Here is a 24,586-nt window from a genome sequence, read left to right as displayed (position 1 = left end):
TGGGGTTGTTAACCAGATTGTTTAATAAAATCTTGGAAAGTGAGAGAATGCCAGAGGAGTGGAGATTAAGTGTACTGGTTCCGATTTTCAAGAATAAGGGTGATGTGCAGAGCTGTGGAAATTACAGAGGGATAAAGTTGTTAAGCCACACCATGAAGTTGTGGGAAAGAGTAGTGGAAGCTCGGTTGAGAGGAGAGGTGACGATCTGTGAGCAGCAATATGGGTTTATGCCAGGAAAGAGCACCACTGATGCGATGTTTGCTTTGAGAATGTTGATGGAGAAGTATAGGGAAGGCCAGAAGGAGTTACATTGTGTGTTTGTAGATTTCGAGAAAGCTTATGATACGGTGCCAAGAGAGGAGTTGTGGCATTGTATGAGGAAGTCGGGAGTGGTGGAGAAGTATGTGAGGATCGTGCAGGATATGTGTGAGGACAGTGTGACAGCAGTGAGGTGTGCAGTCGGAATGATGGACCAGTTTAAGGTAAAAGTGGGATTGCACCAAGGGTCAACTCTGAGCCCTTTCCTCTTTGCAATGGTGATGGACCGGTTGACGGACGAGATCAGACTGGAGTCTCCATGGACTATGATGTTTGCGGATGACATCATGATATGTAGGGAGAGTAGGGAGCAGGCTCAAGCGAGCCTCGAGAGGTGGAGGTACGCACTGGAGAAAAGGGGAATGATAGTCAGTTGGAGTAAGACGGAGTACATGTGCGTAAATGAGAGGGAGGGTGGTGGTATGGTGCGGTTGCAAGGACTTGAGGTGGGGAAGGTGGATGGGTTTAAATACTTGGGATCAACTGTCCAAAGTAACGGAGAGTGTGGTAGAGAAGTGAAAAAGAGAGTGCAGGTAGGATGGAGTGGGTGGAGAAGAGTTGCAGGAGTGATTTGTGACAGAAGGGTAGCTGCAAGAGTGAAGGGGAAAGTATATAAGACTGTAGTGACACCAGCTATGTTGTATGGTTTGGAGGCGGTGGCGCTAACAAAAAGACAGGAAGCGGAGCTAGAGGTGGCAGAGTTAAAGATGCTGCGATTCTCGTTGGGAGTGACGAGGATGGACAGGATAAGGAATGAGTATATTATAGGGACAGCGCAGGTCAGACGGTTTGGAGACAAAGTGAGAGATGCGAGATTGAGATGGTTTGGACATGTGCACAGGAGGGAAGCGGAGTATATCGGGAGAAGGATGCTGAGGATGGAGCCGCCAGGCAGGAGGAGAAGAGGAAGGCCAAAGAAGAGGTTCATGGATGCGGTGAGGGCGGACATGCGGGCGGTTGGAGTGTCAATGGAAGATGTGGAGGATAGAGCGAAATGGAGACGGTTGATCCGCTGTGGCGACCCCTCTCGGGAGCAGCCGAAAGAAGAAGAAATAAATATAAAATGACCGTTTTTACAGCTATTTTTCCCTGCTGTGCAGGGGTTTGGCTTTTTCTTGAGGCAATGTTTTATGGCCGGATGCCCTTCCTGACGCCAACCCTGGTCGCCTCTTACGACACACAGGGATATGGTACACCTAGTCTTACCGGGGCATACACTGGGACCAGTACACTGGTACTCATTTCACCGACCTTGGAAGGATGACAGGCTGAGTCAACCCCCTGGTGTTAATTCAGCAGCCAACGGGGCTTTAACTCAGGACCCTGGGATCCCAAGCCACCACCCTAACCACTAAGCCAACACCAGGCTTAGCCGAAAGAAGAAGATATATATATATATATATATATATATATATATATATATATATATATATATATATATATATATATATATATATATATATATATATATATACACACAGGAAAAATAAATTTATTTATTTATTTCTTCTACACACTCTCCAAAAAGCTTTCAACTTACTTTCTCCAAATGCCTCAATGTAGTAGATCAGGCTGACTGGGTCACAGGAAAACCTTGCAGTTTTTCCCACCTCCTCGTCGTACTTCCTTTCGCTAACAAAGTGCTGAAACAACGAAGCACACAAGCGCATCAGGCATGTGGTTACATGCTGCCAGAGGTGGAGTCGAGTGAGCAATGTTGCGGTTGGAGGTGGTGTGGGTGGTTGTATATCCCAGTTTGGTCATACATGTAAAGGGAATGAAGGGATCAAGCTTGCCTTTATTTCAGCCCGAAGATCTGACAGCTGGCCTGGAGACATTGTTTTTGATGCATCGCAGAGCTTTTTCAGTTCTGCTGCTTTCTTCTGCCTTGAATCCAGCAGGGTAACTGAGTGCACAGGATTGCCAATTAGCTTTTTCTCCTTTTGTGCCTCAATGGACGACTGTAGTCAGGAAAGCTCAGCTATGGGCTGTTTGTGAAGACCAAGGAATACTCTTCTATACATTAGAAAGACTGAATATCTTTTTGAAGCTGAGTAACAAGGCATTATCGAACATGTATCCAATCAAAAAGAACAATTTTATATTTGGAAATTACAAATTTTCATATGCATCGTTTTGTTTTTCATTTCATTATATTTGCGAGGTCGAGGCCGTTTATTCCTGGAACGTGAAACACTGAGGAAAGAATTGTCAACTTGTATTTTATGGCCTTCAAAACCATCCTCAAAACCAAATTGACTAAATGTGAAATGTGTGCAGGAGTAAAAGGTTCATACAAAGTTACATGATGATTGGATGGAAAATACGGTCGACGTTCCAAAAAAAAAAAATCCATTTTCTGCGGGGATGGGTTGTAATGTTTCACGTCGCAGGAATAAACAACCTTGCTTCGCTCGGCTGAATAACGAATTTGGTCACAGAGAAAGTCAAGGGTTGAAATGCAATCCTGCAGAATATGCAAAGCAGGCAATTCCGATAATTATACATGCTCAAGGATGAACGACCATTTTTTTTTTTTTTCTCTCTCTCTCTCTCTCTCTCTCTGTCTCTGTCTCTGTCTCTGTCTCTGTCTCTGTCTCTGTCTCTGTCTCTGTCTCTGTCTCTGTCTCTGTCTGTCTCTGTCTCTGTCTGTCTCTGTCTGTCTCTGTCTCTGTCTGTCTCTGTCTCTGTCTGTCTCTGTCTCTGTCTGTCTCTGTCTCTGTCTGTCTCTGTCTCTGTCTGTCTCTGTCTCTGTCTGTCTCTGTCTCTGTCTGTCTCTGTCTGTCTGTCTGTCTCTGTCTGTCTGTCTGTCTCTGTCTGTCTGTCTGTCTGTCTGTACGGCTTCAAGTACCAATCTGGTCTGTAATTCCAAAATTATGGAGATTATCCAAGGAACGGCAAACCCGCTCAATTCACAAGAATGTGATTGTACAATGAACTTACGGGCCTCTTTCTTGACCTTGTCGAGCTCACCCAGCAGTGAAACCTCTCGGTCCATAAGACTAAAGGATAGGGAAACAAAATAGGTGCAAGTCAATTTGTGCAGATGATTCTTTAAAAATAAAATGGTGTAATCAGAGCTTGCACAATAAGTTTTATGCTCAAAGTATGCTTTTACAATCAGTTCTGCATGTTGGGGTTGGGGGTATATCGCCACCCTATTATGGCTAGATGAGCCTGGTGTTGGCTTAGTGGTTAGGGTGGTGGCTTGGGATCCCAGGGTCCTGAGTTCAAGTCCCGTTGGCTGCTGAATTAACACCAGGGGGTTGACTCAGCCTGTCATCCTTCCGAGGTCGGCGAAATGAGTACCAGTGTACTGGTCCCGGTGTATGCCCCGGTAAGAATAGGTGTACCATATCCCTGTGTGTCATAAGAGGCGACCAGGGTTGGCGTCAGGAAGGGCATCCGGCCATAAAACATTGCCTCAAGAAAAAAAGCCAACCCCTGCACAGCAGGGAAAAATGGCTGTAAAAACGGTCATTTTATTAGGGCCAGATGATTGTGCTGTGCTGTTTGGTTCTTGGATATGGCTACAACTGTGGTAGTGGTGAAATGTGAAGCCATTTAAACTCCAGAGTTCATAGAAAATGAAACCATGCACAGTGTTCAAGTATATACTTCAAATTTAATAAAAGTATGATTTTAAAGATTGTTTAAAAAAAATATCCAGAAGGTTAGCATGCATGAAGCAGTCCTATACAACACCTTTATACAGTACACTGTAATGAGATGACATTGAGTCACAGTTTAAGGGATGGAGGCTTTATCGATCACTATGGAACGCACCATCAATCGGCATAGTACACAGCCATATCGATGGTCTCTTCTCCACCCCGATCCTGCACCTCCTCACATGCCACATATATATATATATATATATATATATATATATATATATATATATATATATATATATATATATATATATATATATATATATATATATATATATATATATATATATATATATATATATATATATACATACATATACACAGTGTGGTTCCTGGAAGTATTATGAATGCAATTTGTGTTCTACAGTGATCAATTACATAATTCAACTTAAATAAAGGTTTAACGAAGTTTCAAAGCATATTAAGAAATTAATTCCAGGTTTAACCCAGTGTCTATTAACCCACCATTTTAGTGGGTGTTTAACCCACCATTTTACCCAGTGTCTATTACACCACCTTATCTAACACGTTACATTACTTATTCGTGCCTGTTGTTTGTGTTCTTCATAACGCCCTTAAAAACAGTAAGCTTCCTGTTTGGAATGATTTTCAATTTTGTTTGATTAACAGGCAGCCAGAGTAAACATATTTTCTCATTCCTCTCTGCGCATGTGTGGTCGGGATGAACTCAGAGCCAAAGTTCCCTAAAACGAGAAACTCGTCTTCCTATTCACTTTCCGATTTGTGCTCAAACTAACATTCAATTTAATAAGTTGTTCCTCCAGCATCAACTGATCAGATGGCTGGACCTGAACCAATAGCTTAACCCTTATTTTCGCTTCGTGTGCGCGGAGTAAAAAGTCAGCAATTGATACTCTTCCAAGCACCAGCGTACGTCATATTCTGTATAAAATCATTGACTGTCTTACAAGGAAATCTGACACAGGTGGAGGCCATTCAGCCTATCAGGCCTGCGTGAACACCCCACTAATTTATCAACTCAATATCCACAGAAGAAAATGCATAATTTTTTTTAATTAATAATTCATTTTATATTTTTGAAGGTTTTTTTTTTTCTTTCTTTTTCTTCTTCCCCTCGGGGGAGGGGGCATGGGCTTGGTTAAAAACATTCATTATCAACCATACAACACCCCTTGATGAGACCCCCACCAACATTACTCCATACACATGCACACAATCACCCATCAATGCTCAAACTACCGAAAAGTCCTGTCAAAATCCCCATACCCCTCCCTCTCCATAACTTCCAGGTACACATGTAATTCTAATTTAAACTTATCTCGTGTTTCTGCTGTCAGTCACTATCTTTCCAGCAAAGCCATTCCATGCATTAACTACTCTCCGAGTAAAATTCCTCTTTGAGTAATCTCATAGCTGAGTCGAGCTCGGCCCGGAATCAATCTCGTAGCCCTGTGCTGAGCCCTCTCAATGGCATCTATGTCCTTCCTAAGTTGTGGTGACCAGAACGGCACACAATATTCTAGATGTGGCCCTCATTAAATTTCTGCACAATGTTAACACCACCTCTTTTGATTTATAAATGATCCCCCTCCGAATACAACCTAAAACCCGATTTGCTTTACCTATAGCTGCCTGGCATTGTGCTGCCTGCTTACCTCCCGTATCTATTACCACCCCCAGATCCTTCTCCTGTGTGACGCGCTCCAAAATTAACCCTTACATCCTGTAATCTCTATTTTCATTGTTCTTTCCCATCCCCAACACCTTACACTTGTTCAGGTTAAATTCCATCTGCCAATCTTTTGCCCAATCTATGCAAATATCAATACTTTCCTGAATCTGTTCACCACCCCCTCTGCTATCCACCTTACCTCCAAGCTTTGTGTCATCTGCAAATTTCGAAAGCTTACCCTTTACCCCATTATCCAAATCATTGAAGTAAATAATGAATAGTAATGGTCCGAGTACTGATCCCTGAGGTACCCACTACCTACATCCTCCCAGAAAGACATCCTCCCATTCAAAGCCACTCTTTGCTTCCTGTTACGAAGACAGTTTGCAATCCAATTCGCTACCTGACCAGCCACTCCTCAAACCCTTACTTTGGCTCACAACATCCGATATGGTACCTTATCAAATCCCTTCTTAAAGTTTAGATATACTATGTCCACTGCCTTTCCCTGTAAAAGTCCTTCCTCACCTCCTTGATATAGATACTCTCAGCTCTTGGCAATTCTCCTGACTGTTCTTGTGTAAAAGTTGAAGAAAAATACCTGTTTAATAAGCCTGCCATCTCACTTTCATCACGAACCACTCTCCCGGTGCTCTTCCTCGATGGGCCCACACTGGTCCTAACCTGTTCTACTTAAAGAAGGCCTTGCTATTATGTTTAATATTCTTAGCCATGTCCTTATACTTTCTTTTGTCTTGCTGAGTCTTGCTTTTGTCTTTTGTCTTCTTAACTTGCCTCTGTTTAGTCCGATAGTGATATAGATGTAACTCCAGTCCTGTTATTTTAAATGCATCATGGATGATAATTCTCCCACTGTCAGGTGCATTGGGCTGTTATGGCAGTTTCATTGGCTGGAGGGCAAAATCCTGAACGGGTCACCACAATGGTGCAGGATACTTGAACGGCTCACTTTTTCCCCAGAGCTGGTTAGTACCGTACTCATTTTTCCAACCCCAGCCACCATCTTATCTCAGTCTTGAGTGACACACTGTTTTGTGCAGATGCGTTTATTTTTCTGTTGCATTGTAAAATGTCCAACTGCAAGGAACAACGTGTGCATCAAATTATGTGTTAAAGTCAGGAAGACAGCTTCATCCTCAAACTCAGTTTTTAACATTTCATAGCTTTCTATGGCTATCAGCTGTTCCAAAACATTTTAGTTGTTTGCTTGGTTTAAAAGTGGCCACATTTCTGTCGATAGCGATCCATGCTCCGGCCGTCCATCAGCCTCGCACTGAACAATGTCATTGGCCAATGGAGACGAGAGAGATCACAAATGAGGAAATTGAAACATATGTTAATGCATGCTATGTAAGTTCTTCTGAGACCTACTGGCAACTGTATGAATTCAAGACTGGAAGCAAGTGCCCTCTTGTTTCAAAACTGCACTTCACCTTGAAAATGAACAAACAGTTATTTTTGAGTAGGAGGATGCATGACAGTTATCAAGGAAGCCACCACCGAAGACAAAACTCATGGCTTACTTTGACTCTAATAGGCATGCTCCAGAAGCTCAGAAAATTCTCCATCCTGGCTTATCGACACGATATGTGCAAAAGACAAGTGGGTCAAATGATCAAAAACTGTCGAAACGATGAAAATGAGGAAGAGCCATTCTCTGACATGCTCAGCTGAGTCCCGGTGATAAATCTGAATCTTCAACAGTCAGAATTATACTTCTTTTGAATGCTACTTTACCACACACCTGGACCAATAAGCTTTTCAGACCTCAAAACCATTAATAACAAAGAACGGCCAACATTCGATGCTGCATGTCTCAAACTTGGCATTCCAGATGATTATTATTTATTTATTCGTATGCAGCCTGTGGCTGCTTGACTGCATCATTTTCTGGGGGCGTGACTGTGCCGCTGATACAATACCCCCTGTTACCAGCAAGCGGGTACTCATTTTGCCAACCTCAGAAGGATGACAAGCTGAGTCAACCCACCTGGTGTTAATTCAACGGGTGGGATTGGCTTGGCTTGAACTCAAGACCCTAAGTTCTCAAGCCAGCCACCTTAACTGTTAAGCCTAAGCACCAGGTTTTGAATGATGATAATTAAATTGATAGAATCGTGGAAGAAGCAGCGTCGGTGAAATTTGGTCCACAGTTGCGAGAGGTTTTTGCAACAATTCTCATGTGGATTCAGCCATCTGATCCTCTAGACTTCTGGAACCATCACATCCATATTCTCTGTCATGACTTAATGTGCCGTGATGGTGTTAATGAAACGAATGAATACATTATCAATGTAGTCTTATTGGAACTACAGGACCATGTCGAAATAAATGGATATGACCTCACCACTCACTTCAAACTACCCAGGTCAGATCTCACCTCTGCTATTCACATAGCTCCAAGATAAATCAGAGAAAATCAGGCTATCCAATATGAGGGTGAGAAGGACAAAGTCACTTTCTCTACCATTCTGGAAATGAGGTATAGTCGGTTTTGGTACCCCGTAGGATGAAGCTATCAGCAAGTCCATATGGTTGGATGCTGCAGACATCTGAGATGGGTAATCTGGATGTCTGTGTGGTATAGTCAAACGTGGTTGGTATGGTGCTTGATGACGCAGTACCATATTGGGATGAAAATATGAAACTTGAAATGGAGTGGTGGTAGCTGATGAAAATGCCGAGATATGTCCACAAACTGAGGGCTCCAAGGCCATCCTGGGGGGGGGGGGGCGGAGTTAATAAGGCTCCATTGAGATATGTAGTTTGGTGCGTTTGCTCCACATTCTCACTGGATGATGTATTGGCATTAAGAATTAATCGAGGAGTGGGTCATAGGCCCACGATAATGCAAATTAACGGTTCTGGCCGTAGTCACGGCAGCAGCGCTAACAACAGGTCGTTTGGTTGAACTGATGGAATGAATAACGATTCACCAGTTTTCAGAATTGCCTGCTGGGTGGTGTCGGCTGGTTGTTTGGTTGGAGAAGTGGAGGGTTCCTCACTTGTATCCAAGAATGACACGATCAGTTATGCTTCCTGCAGTTACTGTGAGGCCTGCCTCAGACGTCTGTCTTGTTACATGGAGGGTCAAGGCCTCTCGTCCCCTCAGAGACTGGCACTCTATCTCTGGAGGCTGAAGGGCTTCATCCTGGAGCTGTTGCCCACGTTTTTCAGCTTTCTCATCCTCATCGACTCAACATCTCAGTTCCTCCAGCTCAGTCTGCTTTCGTTTCTCTATTATGATGGCTGCATTGCGAGCTTCGTATTACATTGTGGTAATATGTAGCTCGCAATGTCTGGTGGCTCCCTGATGAGCAGGGTCTGCGGGAAGGACTTGATCCATTCACCTGGTTAAGGGAAGGATCACTCAAACTCGAAGGTACATATTTGAGTACATAGTCTGTCAAACGTTCAGGGACGCATCTATTCCGTCAAGCTTGGGGAAGACACTGGCAATTCATTGACAATGCTAATACCTAGGTCTGTTAATTCAGTGGTTGACAAATTGGCCAGAAGGGGTGGTGACGAAGGTGAGATAAATGGGTTTGCGAGAAGAGCTGTAAAGTAACTAACCGGAATAATGTTGCCAGTGTAGTCTGCTGTTTGGGCACCGTTGGTAGGCAGGGTGTCAGCGATATTCTCATCTATGATTTATTTCGCTAGCTGTTCGGCTATCCAGATCAAAGGACCATGAAAAGTAGGCTCAGGAATCCCACAGTAAGGCGAGCTCATATGGAGGATAATTATGAACAGTAAGTAGCTACAAGAAAAGCGTTTCCGATATGCCCAACGGTTTATTGAAGCAAAGCTAAAGAGACGGCGGTACAGCTTTTGGCTTTTGGCACACACGTAAAAATCATGTCTTTCCTCTCGGGGGGGAACGGAAATTATGAGAAAAAAAGCCAAAAATTACAGGCTCGCACCATACCAACATGGGCTAAACAGACTGCATGAAAAGCATTCGTAAACACAATAGGAACTAGAAGGGCACTCGGTAGAGTGCATACCTCCATCATGCAATGCCTGATCCAGTAGAACATGTCGGGCCCAATATTTTTTTGAAACGTCATGCAATACATCGTTTTTGGCTCCATCTCTCAATGGTGAAGAATCATTTTTAAATTTTAACAACCTTGTATCCATATCCGGATTTTGATCTTCACCAAAACCTAAGCAGTTCGTCCTTGTCACACACCCAACCTGCCCACCATATTTCATCCAAATCCATTCACAACTTTTTGAGATATCCTGCACACAAACAAGCAGACAAACAAACAGACAGACAGACAGGGGTGAAAACATAACCACCTCCCACCTTCGGTGGTGGAGGTAAAATGTTCCCAGATACAGGCACAGCAGCAAACACTTTCTAACAAATACAGTCCACTTTGAACTTTCAAGAACACAACCGTGAGCAACAAATGATCTAGTCCGACATGGACTTGTGTTTCAGATTATTTATAAATGTGTACTTTTATCCCACGAGGATGGAATGAGCTCTTTAACTTGTCCAATTAACTCGTATCCCTTCGCGTTTCCAAAATGTTTTAAACTTCTCACTTCGGATACGAATCTTAAATGTTTTATTACTTCATACCAATGGCTATAAAATTATGGCTTGGAACAAGCATAGATCGCAGCAAAGACAGAAACAGAGATGGATCTTAGTTTGGGAGAAAGTTTAAGATGCAAATTTGCACAGATGTGTTCTAGATTTTTGTAAAATTAGAAAAATATGTTCCTCTCGATTTCTCCCTCCGATTTATGTAAGATCTCGCTCTTATACATTTTGACGTTGCAAGTCTGTGTTCGTGAGATCCCAGTAGCGACCAAGAGTTTGTTGTATGCAAGCACCCCATAATCTCAATTATCTGATTGTATATTGGTGTCCACTGCTGTTTTTTTTTAAAATAGAAGGATAATACAACAGGAAGAGACGAAGTTACTCTACCCATTACACCTTTAAGTTCACACAAGCAACACCTTTTGAAAACAGAATGCTCAGCAACGCAAGCTTTGCATACAACAGATAGCAGTTAAGGTGGAGTGGAAGAAAGAGGTGAATGGGGTGGGGGGAAGAAAAAAAAGTGAATGAATGAAGTAAGAGATTAAACAAGAAGAAAATGAAAGAAAGAAAGATGCATGATAAAAGAGATGAATGAGAGATGAAAAATGAAGGGGATTGTGGGGGGGGGGGAGGTTACACTAAGTTAATGACACTTTTGAGACAACAAGTGGGGGGGGGTGGTATTTTTCTTTGTTTGTTTTGAAAGACAAAACAACCAGACCGAAACAAAACAAATTAGAAGGTCACTCGGTGGAGCGCATACCTCTGCCACGTAATTCCTGATCCACGAGAACATATCGGGCCAAATACATTTTTGAGATATCATGCTACGTATCGCTTTTGGCCCAATCTCTCAATGGTGAAGAATCACTTTTACAATTAAATAATTCTCGTATCCAGATCCAGAATCGGATTTTCACCAAAATCGAATCAATTCGTCATGGTCACACACCCAACATGTCCACCAAGTTTCATCCGAATCCGTCCTCAACTTTTTTGGATATCGTGCTATATGTCGTTTTTGGCCCCGTCTCTCAATAGTGAAGAATCACTTAAAAATTCTACTAGTCGGATCCGGATTTTGATCTTCACCAAAATCTAATCAGTTCGTCCTTGTCACACACCCAACATGCCTACCAAACTTCATCCGGATCCTTCCACAACTTTTTGAGATATCCTGCACACAAACAAACAGACAAAGAGGGGTGAAAACATAACCTCCTTCACCTTTGATGGCAGAGGTAACAATGACAGATGTGCTCAGGGATAAAAACATCAGAACATAGCTTTCTGAACCCCATCTTTTTCACTTCCACTGTTTGAAGAAAAGCACTGTGTCTAACTTTACAGTTTAAAACCCCTTGAAAGCTAAACTGTTGTTTCAGATTCCAACTATGTTGTCTGCTTCAGTTGCTCTTCACTAATTTAAAGAATGTTCATTTAATCCATTTAATTATTGTCATTCCTTTTTCAGATATATTCAAATAATGTCCCCTGTGCAATAATGTTTGAGCAAAGTTGCTGGCTTTGCGAAAGCCAAACTGGATGAGTGGCTTGTTGGCATCAGGGTGGGATGTCGTGGTCTCGTATTGAAATCCTACACACTTTGACGTTCTTTCATTCACATCATGTAAGTAAGTACAAGCTCATATTTCAGCCTTAAACAGAACTTCCTTCTTAATATGTGAAATCAAGTAAGAATCACATCTTGCAGACAAAATACATTCTTTAGATGCTTTCTGCATTCTTCAGTTGACGTGTATGGGTGAGCTATGACAAAGGCAATGGAATAAAATGCATATCTGACCTTTGCTGAACGTCATAAAATGACACTTTTATCTTCTTTATAGAAACATCAATTTCCTGTTTGACGAGCAAACGATATCTGTTGAGTGACACCGTGCATCTTTGCAAATCCTTCACAGACTTCTCTATGCTGCTTCCTGCAAAACAAATGAAAAACATTATTAGTATCCTGTCAACGTGATGAAGAATGATCACCTTTCAGAAAGAGGGCACTCAACTTTGACACAAAAGTATTTCAGTGATCCTGCAGTTGCGAGTCACAGAAGCACTCACAATTATTCATTATATCTTGGAGGAAGATGACCAAGGGGCAGTCATTTGGAGGAGCCACTCATGCACAAAATTACCCATGAAAACAAAAACGGGAATTGGAATCTTTAAAGGAAAACAATTTAATCTACTACTACAACTACTACTTTAATGGGCCCAATTCTTCCCACCTTGTGGGGGTCTGCCAGGGACCATTTTTAGCACGTCTTTCATGAACCGGCTGACAATCCCTGACCAGCGATTGAAGGTGAAAGGAATTAAAAATTTGTTCAGGGTTCCAGTGATAACTCGCCTGCTTTTCAGGAAAGACACCTGTGGGATCCTTCGAGTCGAGGACAAACCAGTGCTGGTAATAAGCTCTATCAGTATAGATTTTTTGTCCCCGATATCGATATTCAGAAAACCCACCAATATCGCGGGGGTTAGGATCCTGGAAAATGCCGTGATAGTTGAAATCGCAATTGTGGAAACCAAGGGCCAATGGGAAAGCTGGGGTTTGGTTCCGGGACTTCGAGAAGATATGGAGGAAGATCAATGGTAGTCATAAATAAACACACACATATAAATTACATACACGACAGGTCCAATGTTTTACAACACCCCCATTTTTTCCAGTTTTTAGTGAAATTTAAGCAGCTTAATGTTTCAATGTACCCTGGAATTAAAGCATAGAACAAATAAACAATAACAGATAAAAACAGAAATAATGGAATCGTTTTGTTGAACAAAATTTAATCTAAATTTTCGACTCATCAAAGTAGCCACCTTTTGCTGATATAACAGCCGAACAGACTTGTGGAATTCTTTCGACAATGGAAATTAAATATTGTTCGGAAAGTTTTTCCCAACACTGTTCCAGAAGTTCCCACAAATGTGTTGCACTTGCAGGTTGCTTTGCTTTCACCCTTCTGTCCAGTTCATCCCAAACCAGCTCGATGGGGTTTAAGTCTGGAGACTGTGCTGGCCATTCCATGATTTCAAGCCTACCGTCTTGTTCTTTTCTTCTGAGGTAGTTCCGACATGTTCTGAGGTAGCCTGGACATCTGAGGTAGCCTGGAGGTATGTTTTGGGTTGTTATCTTGCTGTAGGATGAACCCCTGACCAACTCGGCATAGACCAGAGGGTATTGCATGGCACTGCAAAATGCTTTGGTAGCCCTTTTGGGTCAGGGTGTCAGTCACTCTGTGCAAGTCGCAGACACTGGATCCAGCAAAAGAGCCCCAGATCATCACGCTTCCTCCTCCATGTTTGACAATTGGTGTCACATACTGAGGAACCATCCTCTTGCATACTCGACGGCGTACAAAAACCCTGCGTGATGAACCGAATATTTCAAATTTTGATTCATCGGTCCATAAGACCTTCTGCCAGTTTTTAGTAGTCCACTGGCGGTGCTTCATGGCCCAGGCAAGCCTGTTTTTCTTATTTTGCCATCTTAGCAATGGCTTTCTTACTGTCACTCGACCTGTCAAACCTGCAGCTCGAAGTCTTCTCTTCACAGTTGAAACTGAGACTTCCTTACTTCGACCAGTGTTAAGCTGTGCTTGAAGCTGCTGTCCTGTGAGAGCCGCCGATCACGCAAGCTGTTGACTCTCAGAAACTTGTCCTCTGTTTGTGTTGTGGCTTTGGGTCTGCCAGACCTCTTCCTGTCAGAGTTTCCTCCAGTTTCCAAGTGCCTTTTGATGGTGAAGGAAACTGTACTCACTGACACCTTGGCAACATTTGCAATTTCTCTCGAGGAAAGACCTACATTTTCAAGGATTATCATGGTCTGTCTGTCTTCCTTTGTTAATTGTCTTTTTCTCGCCATTATGATAGCAATATACTACTTCCTGCAGTGCAATATTGTCCAAATAATGCTTCAGAGGGTGCAGCAACACAGTCTGTTCCAACACTGCTTTTGTACAGACAGGGATTGCAACTAATCAACAAAAGTTGGGACACCTGTAGAAATTGTTTGCATCAACTTTCCAGGCTTACTTTACTTCCATTGCTGCAGAATAGCTGCAGTTGCGAACCTATTACTTGTTCCCTGTTCCCAGAGTTTTTAACAACTCTGAAATTTACATTATTTTTCAGTTTTTGTTGACCTAAACTTTTTTTTAAACCTCTGGCAGTTTACCGCTTAGCTTTGTACCATTTCAGGTTATTCACGAGACTTGAACTGCTTAAATTTCAGTAAAAACTGAAAAATGGAGGTATTTTAAAACTTTTGACCGGTCGTGTATAATACATATATATATATATATATATATATATATATATATATATATATATATACATATACATATACATATACATATACATATACATATACATATACATATACATATACATATACATATACATATACATATACATATATATATATATATATATATATATATATATATATATATATATTGTTGTGGTTACCAAATTCGCAAACCACCATTCAGGTCCCTTAGGTGAGGTATCTCGGTAAGTACATGTGTAGTTAGGTCCAAACCCGTTGTCTAGTGGGAATACATGTCATTTATGCGTGCTGCGACTCTTCAGGATAGCCGTTTTTCTTTTGCTATCTTTATTTTGGACCAACCGCCATGATTACCACCACAACCACAACATCAACCACCAACCACAACGCCGCTTCACCACAAACGCCACGACCTTCCCGTCACACCTCGCAACCGTAGCATCGCCACCGTTCTTGCCCCGCTGTGGGTACCGTGTTGGACTCGTGCAGGGCGCGCGTCGAACAGCGTGTACAAAATCACGGATTTTGTGCTTCAAAAACGGATCAAAAACGACACACGCCCACTTTTTGCCGTCCAATCGGTGAGCGAGGGGCGATTTGGCCCCGCCTCCAGGACGATCGATATATGCAAATTTGTGGATCAAAAAGCCTTCACGCCCACTTTTTCTCGGGCCAATGGGGAGCGAGGTGAAAGGTCAAAGGGAGGGGGTCAAAGGCGAAGCTACGGGGGGATAAAAGGACCGTGTTCGTCAGTCAGAAAAGAGTCGGAGAGTCGGAGAGTCGGAGAGTCGGAGAGTCGGAAACAGAGAGTCAAGACTTCGCGGGCGGTGGAGCTGCTCGTCGTGTGCGTTGGAGTCGGAACGGAGGGGACGGAGCTGTGGAAAGGCGGCGACACCAGACGAGGGGGTGCTCGCGTCGTGCAGGAAGCTGCACCCGAGGGAGGCCGACAGCGCGACCTGGCCGAGGTGGAGACGCTCGTCGCGGGATAATAAAGATCCTCTATACCCCGAGCATCAGCAACCCCCCTCCTGTTTCCCCCCGCGCTGAGATAGTGCGACCAAGGGGGCCCCTTTCCCACCCCCTACCAGACACTCCGCGAGGCCCGCGGAGTTGAGGCGCCATCGCCGCTCCGCGTCTCATCACCAGACGGGTAGGCGCGACCTGGTCTCGGCCTCAGGCCCGCCTCATCCTTGAGGGTATTCTTTTCCTTGGTTTTGGGTATGTGTTGTCGGCGCCGTCTGTGAAGTAGAATTGTATAAGTGTTGCCGTGTGCTCGGTAGTCGGTATTAGCTCTGCATTGTGTCTTCGCTTTTACATTTGCTTTTTGTGTAAATTGCATTGTGTTTTTTCTGTGTGCATTTGGTGGAATTGAATATGTGTGCTTCCCGTGTGCCGCGAATAAATGTGCTTTGTGTTGAACTGTTTCCCGCTTCGCTTCGTCATTTCTCCCATTGAATCCTCATCTTGCTTCACGTAAAGGGTTGGTAGTGGGCTGAATACGCCCGATAATTAATCGAACCGTCGAGGTCGACGATAACACCGCTCGGTTATTCTGATAGTACGGAACGGGTCGCTTAAGTGGCCCGTGTCCGAAGTCGACCTGCGGCGAGGTGCGATCGCCCGGTCTACCCTCCGCGTGGGTACTTAGGTAGATCGAATTTGGCGAGCAACCCTATCCCACGCGGGGGCTGATTGGCTCGATCGCGGTGAGACCGAAAGGTCCACCCGTGACTGGTTCCCGGCGTTAGTCCGAGAGGGTCACGACTGGATTGTCCGTCCGGTGGGCGACGTGCCGCGATTCGAGTTACGTGGCCGTCAGCACGCCGGCGGGCGCGAATACCGCAACACTGGTGTCAGAAGTGGGATACAAATTCATCGCCCTCCTCGCGGCACTGGTATTGGAGAACGGGACAACGGGCTCTCCTGTCTCCAGCGAAATTCACGGGAATCGGTCCAGGGGTGAGAGAAGCGACCCCCGATTCCCTCCAAATTACGAGCGAGCTAAATTAACCCTTCACGAGAAGCAACATGGCGTCTCAAGGCGAGCGGGAGCCGGGGGTATTAGAAATGTATATGTGTAGTAATGTAGAGTCCATGGTCCAGGATGGAATCCCCGAGCAGGAAATGTTGATTGTGCAGGAACACGGACTCGCCCAACTGAACCCAGGGCCCGAGGTGGGTGCGGCAGCGGCCGCGGTGTATGACACCTCCCCCCCCCCTCTCCACCAAAATCCTTCCCCAACCCCTGCCGAAACGGCTCACTCAAGCGCACCCGACATAGCCCAGCTATTCACCATGCTGGCGAACATGAACGAAAAAATAGATGCATTCACAAGCGAAATAAAACGCATGAAAACTAAAATGGAAACAAACATGAAGGAAGAAACGAAAAAGCTCCGGGGGGAGACGCAGAACATGGGCCGATGCCTGCAGGCGGGCATGAAGGCCGTGACCAGGGAGCTGGGAATGGCGACTCCACGTGTGGGAGCAAATGAGCTGGAAGGGGGTGCAACGGCTGACAGGCCCGCGGTGGAGGCGGGTAAAAAAATAATTCAGGGGGCGTGTTGGACGAGGGTCGTGACAGAGGAATCGACGGTGACCAAGAGGGAAAAATTAAATGGGGAGACCAAAACGTGTGAGACGAGACACGAAATGACGACAAAGGAAATAATAATAGTGGAGACAAGGGAGGTAAAGGGTGAAGAGTTGGCAGTGACGGTAGCCGGGAAGGGAACGATAGAGGAGAGACTGCACGGTGAGGACGGGGTAAGTGACGCACACACACACACGGAGGTAGTGGAGGATAATGGGGGTGAGCTCGCGGAGCGTGTAGAGACCCAGTGCGAGCACCTGGATGGCCTCCAGGAACGAGGGGAGGGAGTATGCCCCCTTGAGGCGAGTCACGACCAGGTGAGTTCGGTCGTGCTTTGCGAGGTCGAGGGGACGAGTGCTGTGGACGGGTGCACGGAGAGCTTGGGGGGTGTAGAGGCCCCGGAGACCCTTGTGGGGACACAAATCCCCAGGGTGGTTGTCCCTGTGTGTGTGGTGCAAGGTGTGAGTGCGTCCCCGTGTGTGGAAGCGACCCCGTGTGTGAGTGGTGTGGTGGCGATGGTGCCGGAATACGTGCTTCCCAGCACGCCGTGTGTGGATGAGGCACCGTGTGTGGAAGAGGCCGTGTGTGTGAGTGAAACGGCCAGTGTGGATGAGGCACCGCGGGTGAGTGCCCTCGCGTGTGTGAGTGAGGGAGCGCGGGTGAGTGCCCCCGCGTGTGTGAGTGAGGCCGTGTGTGTGAGTGAGGCACCGCGGGTGAGTGCCCCCGCGTGTATGAGTGAGGCACGGTGTGTGGATGAGGAACCGCGGTTGAGTGCCCCCGCGTGTGTGAGTGAGGAACGAGTGAATGGAGCACCACGTGTGAGTGGTATGGGTTATGCAAGGGAGACCGTGTGTGTGAGAGAGCGGTATGTGAGGGAGATGTCGGTTGGCATGCGGGAGCACGCAGCCGCGTCTCCCGGTGTGAGTTTGATGGTGTGGACTGTGTGCGTCGTAACACGCAGGTATGCGTGTGTGGAATGGAGACGGAGACGGCGACAGAGGAGAGAGAGCCGAGTAGCGGCTGTAGTTGTTTCGGGGACCGTGCCGGGTTCACCCAGCAGTGAGCACGCGGTTCGTGCTGTGCAACGCACGAGACCACCACGTGCTCGATTGCGAGAGTGAAGTCCCGGTCCGGAAACGCACGCGGTGGATTTGCCGATCCCGCGGACGGACAAAGTTTAGGCAGGTAAATGGATTTGGACCGGACGGGTTCTCCACGCGATCGTGTGTGTTAAGCTCCAACGGGCAAAGCACATGTGTTCGCGTGGGGAACCCCTCGAGACGTGGGGCTTGTGTTTTTTTTTTATGCGCACGGTGACGTCATGGCTGCACGTGTGGTTGGAATCCGGCAGGAGGGGTATCTCTGCCGGATGGTCCCGTCCAAGGAGGGACGAGGAACACGTGCAGCTGCATGACGTCACGGGCAGTTGCAAAGTGCAAAGAGTGCGAGTTGCCGCGCAGGTGCTGCGCATGAAAAAAAAAAAAAAAAACAGTAAGCCTCACTTTCGGGTGCACAGGATTCCTGGGCAAGGGGTGGAAGACCTCCTTGACCTGGGCACAGGATGGAAACTAGTTAGGGGGAAGGGTTAGCTTAGCTAGACCGACTTCATGGGGCAGGGGTAAGTCCTCATGGAGTCCGTGGAATGGATTAGGTAGAGGGATGATAGCGAGATTTAGGTTGGGAAATTGATTTTTGGGACATTTGAGGACAGTGACAGACTAGTGAATGTGTAGAGGGGATGTAGTTTAGCGACGTAGTGCTAAAAGGAACGTGCTATTAGTGTAAGGGACGACGTGGGAGCACGAGTTAGTTAGGGGAGGTAGTTAGAAGGATGGCAGAGTTCAGCGGTGAGTGTGTTGAAGAGTTGGTGAGTGAAGTGGAAGCATGTGCTTGGTGAGTGAGTGAGGCCAGCGGGTCTGTGTGTGTGGAGCGAATGGGGAATGCATGGTGCGATGAGTGATTGGGGGGAGGAGTGACTCCCGCCCAAGGGACCCCGGGGTCAGAGTAAAGTGAGTTAGCTGGGTTAGTCAAATTAACAAAAATGGAGGTCGTTTTGCTGTTGGTGGGAGTGTAGGCTCGAAACCCATTTGGAGGGGTGCAGGAGCCCTGTTGACGGGTTTGGGAGCGTGGCTGCGAAAGGTGAGTATCGCTGAGTGGGTACCCCGGGCACCAGGCTAGTCGGCCGCGGTAGGCCATGGGCCCATGGGGGGCCGGGATAGAGTAGTGGGCACGGGTGCGCCTGCTTGGTGCGGGGGCCCGGGGCGCCATTAGCCGCGTGGGCAGTGTTGTGGGCACGGGTGACCCTCGGAAAGGGGCCCGGGAGGCCGGCCTGCCACGTGTGCGTTTCAGGGGAGGTGCCATGGGGGGCACTCCCCGGTGTTAGGGAGCTGGTAGGCTCGGAGGCAGTGTAGTGCCCGGGGGTGCCATAGCGGGAGATTCGGCAGAGGGTCGTGCCTGCCAAAGGGAGCCACGTGTCCCAGCCAGGAGACCGTGTGAGGGCACGGAGAGAAAATTGGGGGGCGAGGCCCGAAATTGTGAGGACACCAACACAGGCGACGGGAATCTGGGTTGTTAGAACCAATACTTTAAGCGAGAGGCGCTTGTTGAAAGCCCCGGGGTAGTTTAACAGTTAAATGGATAGGGTAGATTAGGAAGTGTACCCCTCCGCACCATCCATCCCCTCGCTGTCGTTGTGGGCCGCTGGACCCACTTTGGTTATAGATCGCCGAACTCTGGGGAGGCCATTCTGAGGCTTCGTTGGGCCTCGACACAGGACGTTAGCTCTCCCTTATTCCCCTCCGGGAAGGGAACGTAGGGGTTGGGAGTAGGCTAGGTGACAGGATAGGTTAGCCGAACAAGGACGATAAAGGGGGTTAGGGGACGATTTATAGTGAGGGAGTAAAAATAAAAACAACAAAAAAATAAGTTGGGGCTAAATTGGGGTTTGACAAATTAAGGGAGTGGGTATGTACAGTGACAGGCAAAGGCGATAGGTTGGGAGGGAGACAGGTAGGTAGGTCCGAGCCCGCCTTCCGAGTGGCCAGCACCACCGCACCCCCTCCACCAACCTCCACTGAACGGCAAAGGCTGGCCAGCTTCATCGGCTGGCTGTTTTTTTCTGCAAGGCCTGTGCCGGCCAACTTCATCGGCAGCTGTTATTTTGCTGCAAGGTCTGTGCCGGCTGGATCGTCTGCAGCTGCTGTGCTGCAAGGCCTGTGCCGGCCCACTTCATCTGCCGGCTGGCTGTTTTTTCTTCAAGGCCTGTGCCGGCCAGTTCATCTGCCGGCTGTGTTTGCCTGCAGCGGCCTTCTTCTGCGGGCTGTGTTTGCCTGCTGCCTTTGCCATGCCATGCCCACTGCCCCTGTTAACCAGCCCCGTTCAATTTTTGCTTTGCCCCCCCCCCCCCTGTTCATTTCCATGTGCGCCAGGATCAAGGCAACAGTTTGCAAGCTGCGAGAACTGCCCTGTTGGCAGCTACAACACGGGCCTGCAGTGGCGGCCCGTGCACCGTGTTTGTGTCCATGCATCCATTCGTTGTGCTCATTGCGTGTGCCACTTGAGCTGGCACGGAGACTGCGTTTGTGCAGCCCATGCACCGTTGTGGTTCACTGCGTTCAGTTCAAAAGGGAAGGCCTTGGACTGCGTGTGAGCAGCCAGCCAGCCACAGGCATAACCCATACCACTCACACGTGGTGCTCCATTCACTCGTTCCTCACTCACACACGCGGGGGCACTCAACCGCAGCCTGGCTCCCTGCTAACTGCTTTTCTTTTGCAGAGCTCATTGATCCTGGGCCATGGTTTAGTGTAAAATTTGTAAGTTAAGGTTAAGATGTACTGTAAATATGAGTGCGCCCCCCAGCATGTCTGTCTAGCGCCGGCAATTTTATTTAAGTCGTCCGTGTGAGTGAGTTTGTTTAGATAGTTACGCAGCCCTCAGGTTATTTATTTTGGGGACACGAATACCATGAATGTCGCACTCAGGGATCCGTAGGTAAAATGTACTAGGGGAAAACTACACATGATGGCACACGAAAATTTGACGACTCGGGACGAGTCTGTAAAAAGGGGAGGGGGTAGTGTTGTGGTTACCAAATTCGCAAACCACCATTCAGGTCCCTTTGGTGAGGTATCTCGGTAAGTACATGTGTAGTTAGGTCCAAACCCGTTGTCTAGTGGGAATACATGTCATTTATACGTGCTGCGACTCTTCAGGATAGCCGTTTTTCTTTTGCTATCTTTATTTTGGACCAACCGCCATGATTACCACCACAACCACAACATCAACCACCAACCACAACGCCGCTTCACCACAACCGCCACGACCTTCCCGTCACACCTCGCAACCGTAGCATCGCCACCGTTCTTGCCCCGCTGTGGGTACCGGTGTTGGACTCGTGCAGGGCGCGCGTCGAACAGCGTGTACAAAATCACGGATTTGTGCTTCAAAAACGGATCAAAAACGACACACGCCCACTTTTTGCCGTCCAATCGGTGAGCGAGGGGCGATTTGGCCCCGCCTCCAGGACGATCGATATATGCAAATTTGTGGATCAAAAAGCCTTCACGCCCACTTTTTCTCGGGCCAATGGGGAGCGAGGTGAAAGGTCAAAGGGAGGGGGTCAAAGGCGAAGCTACGGGGGGATAAAAGGACCGTGTTCGTCAGTCAGAAAAGAGTCGGAGAGTCGGAGAGTCGGAGAGTCGGAGAGTCGGAGAGTCGGAAACAGAGAGTCAAGACTTCGCGGGCGGTGGAGCTGCTCGTCGTGTGCGTTGGAGTCGGAACGGAGGGGACGGAGCTGTGGAAAGGCGGCGACACCAGACGAGGGGGTGCTCGCGTCGTGCAGGAAGCTGCACCCGAGGGAGGCCGACAGCGCGACCTGGCCGAGGTGGAGACGCTCGTCGCGGGATAATAAAGATCCTCTATACCCCGAGCATCAGCAACCCCCCTCCTGTTTCCCCCCGCGCTGAGATAGTGCGACCAAGGGGGCCCCTTTCCCACCCCCTACCAGACACTCCGCGAGGCCCGCGGAGTTGAGGCGCCATCGCCGCTCCGCGTCTCATCACCAGACGGGTAGGCGCGACCCGGTCTCGGCCTCAGGCCCACCTCATCCTTGAGGGTATTCTTTTCCTTGGTTTTGGGTATGTGTTGTCGGCGCCGTCTGTGAAGTAGAATTGTATAAGTGTTGCCGTGTGCTCGGTAGTCGGTATTAGCTCTGCATTGTGTCTTCGCTTTTACATTTGCTTTTTGTGTAAATTGCATTGTGTTTTTTCTGTGTGCATTTGGTGGAATTGAATATGTGTGCTTCCCGTGTGCCGCGAATAAATGTGCTTTGTGTTGAACTGTTTCCCGCTTCGCTTCGTCATTTCTCCCATTGAATCCTCATCTTGCTTCACGTAAAGGGTTGGTAGTGGGCTGAATACGCCCGATAATTAATCGAACCGTCGAGGTCGACGATAACACCGCTCGGTTATTCTGATAGTACGGAACGGGTCGCTTAAGTGGCCCGTGTCCGAAGTCGACCTGCGGCGAGGTGCAATCGCCCGGTCTACCCTCCGCGTGGGTACTTAGGTAGGTCGAATTTGGCGAGCAACCCTATCCCACGCGGGGGCTGATTGGCTCGATCGCGGTGAGACCGAAAGGTCCACCCGTGACTGGTTCCCGGCGTTAGTCCGAGAGGGTCACGACTGGATTGTCCGTCCGGTGGGCGACGTGCCGCGATTCGAGTTACGTGGCCGTCAGCACGCCGGCGGGCGCGAATACCGCAACAATATATTTATATATATATATATATATATATATATATATATATATATATCATATGCATAGTTTACATGTATGTCTGCAGAGTAATAAAATAAAATTATAAATTTACATACATATATATATATATATATATATATATATATATATATATATATATATATATATATATATATATATATATATATATTGTTACACACACAAGCATTTAAATTAGTCATGGTCTGTGGAAATTCCACGGCTGTGGAAATTCGCAAACCACCATCTAGGTCCCGTAGGTGAGGTATCTCTTAAGTCCATGTGTAGTTAGCCCCAAACCCGTTGTTTAGAGGGAATTAATGTGATTCATTCGGGCTGCGACGCTTTGAGTCAGTCGTTTGTCTTTTTCTATCTTTTATTTCAAACAAAAACCAACGAGGATGCTCGGTGGGCTTTTCCCACCTGTTTTTCGCGCCATTCTTCTCCGCGCTTGGTGTGAGGGAGGAGAAGCGGGGTGGGGCAGCTGGCGCCCGATTGGTGGATGCGCGGTGTGACGCGGCCAGGAAGGAGGAACGCCCCTCTTCGAGACCTTTCTCGAAGCGCCTCGAAGGGGGGTGGAGCAAAGAACGGGGCGGAGCAACAGGGCGGAGCTCCGGGATATAAAAAGTCGGACACGGGAGGAGCGGATTTGTGGTTGCTCTTGCCCTCTTCCTGTCTTCCGGCTCGCTCGTCCTCTTCTCTTCCTGGTGGCCGCTGGCCTGGTCTGCTGTGGTGCGGTTCCAAGACCCCGCTGGCGGGAAGGAGCGTCCGCCATTCCCCCCTCCCGACCTCGGGCATCCACGTTTCCCCCCCCCCCTTTCTATCCGCGCTGGGATAGCGCTGAAAACTCCGTCCGTGGCGTCGAGCGGCCAACACGTGCTGGCGCGAGGCACGCCAGAGAGGCCTCGCCTACCACGCTAGGGCACGGAGTCGCGACCAGGTGGGACCAAGTCGACGGACGTTGGAGAGGGACTCGACGGCCCAAAAGGGAAGTCACCTTTTTCTTTTCGGGGTTTTTGTATGGATCTTGTGGCGCCGTGTCTTGTAAAGTAAAACTGTATAAGTGTTGCCATGTGTTCGCGTATTCGGTCGTAGTTCTGCATTGTTGTTTTTGTTTTAAATTGATATATGTGCATTCTGACTGTTTGGCTGTATATGTGTGCTCTTCGTGTGTCGTGTAAATAAAGTGCATTATGTTGAATTGTTCCCTGTTTCGCTGCGTCCTTTCCTTCGTTTGAATCTTCATCTTGCTCCACGTAAAGGGTTCGTAGTGGGCTTAATACGCCCGATAATTAATCGGAACCGTTGAGGCCGACGATAACACCGCTCGGTTATCCCGATAGCATGGAACAGACCGCTTAAGCGGTTCGTGTCCGGAGTCGGCCTGCGGTGAGGTACGATCGCCCGGTCTACCATCCGCGTGGGTACTAAGGTAGGTCGAGTTTGGCGAACAACCCTATCCTACGCGGGTGGCCGATTGGCACGATTGTGGTGAGGTCGAAAGGCCCACCCGTGACTGGCTCCGGGCGATAGTTCCCGGAGGGTCACGACAGAATTGTCCGTCCCGTGGGCGAGGCGGCCGCCATTCCAGTCGAGCGGCCGATCGCACGCCGGCGGGCGCGAATTCGCAACAAATATTTCTTCTTCTTCTTTCGGCTGCTCCCGT

At 47.4% G+C, this 24,586-nt stretch overlaps 1 protein-coding gene across 3 annotated transcripts in view; it reads right to left on the bottom strand.

Moving 5' to 3' along the window:
• The window catches only part of LOC147032900 (spermatogenesis-associated serine-rich protein 2-like), a 93,567-nt gene that overhangs the window by 4,197 nt on the left and 64,784 nt on the right, over window positions 1-24,586 (bottom strand). For all 3 annotated transcript variants that reach the window (XM_085870908.1, XM_085870909.1, XM_085870907.1), the window contains exons 7-10: window positions 12,045-12,180; window positions 3,262-3,320; window positions 2,115-2,224; window positions 1,859-1,961 (exon numbers count right to left, since the gene is read on the bottom strand). In XM_085870908.1, coding sequence (XP_085727034.1) covers window positions 1,859-1,961; window positions 2,115-2,224; window positions 3,262-3,320; window positions 12,045-12,180 — 408 coding nt within the window. The remainder of the gene's footprint in view (window positions 1-1,858; window positions 1,962-2,114; window positions 2,225-3,261; window positions 3,321-12,044; window positions 12,181-24,586) is intronic.

This window comes from Eptatretus burgeri, chromosome 2 (genome assembly GCF_056783735.1).
Source record: "Eptatretus burgeri isolate ZD-2024b chromosome 2, Ebu_testis_v1, whole genome shotgun sequence".
In the NCBI taxonomy this organism is placed as follows: domain Eukaryota; kingdom Metazoa; phylum Chordata; class Myxini; order Myxiniformes; family Myxinidae; genus Eptatretus; species Eptatretus burgeri.
This window is presented reverse-complemented; position numbering and strand designations above follow the sequence as displayed.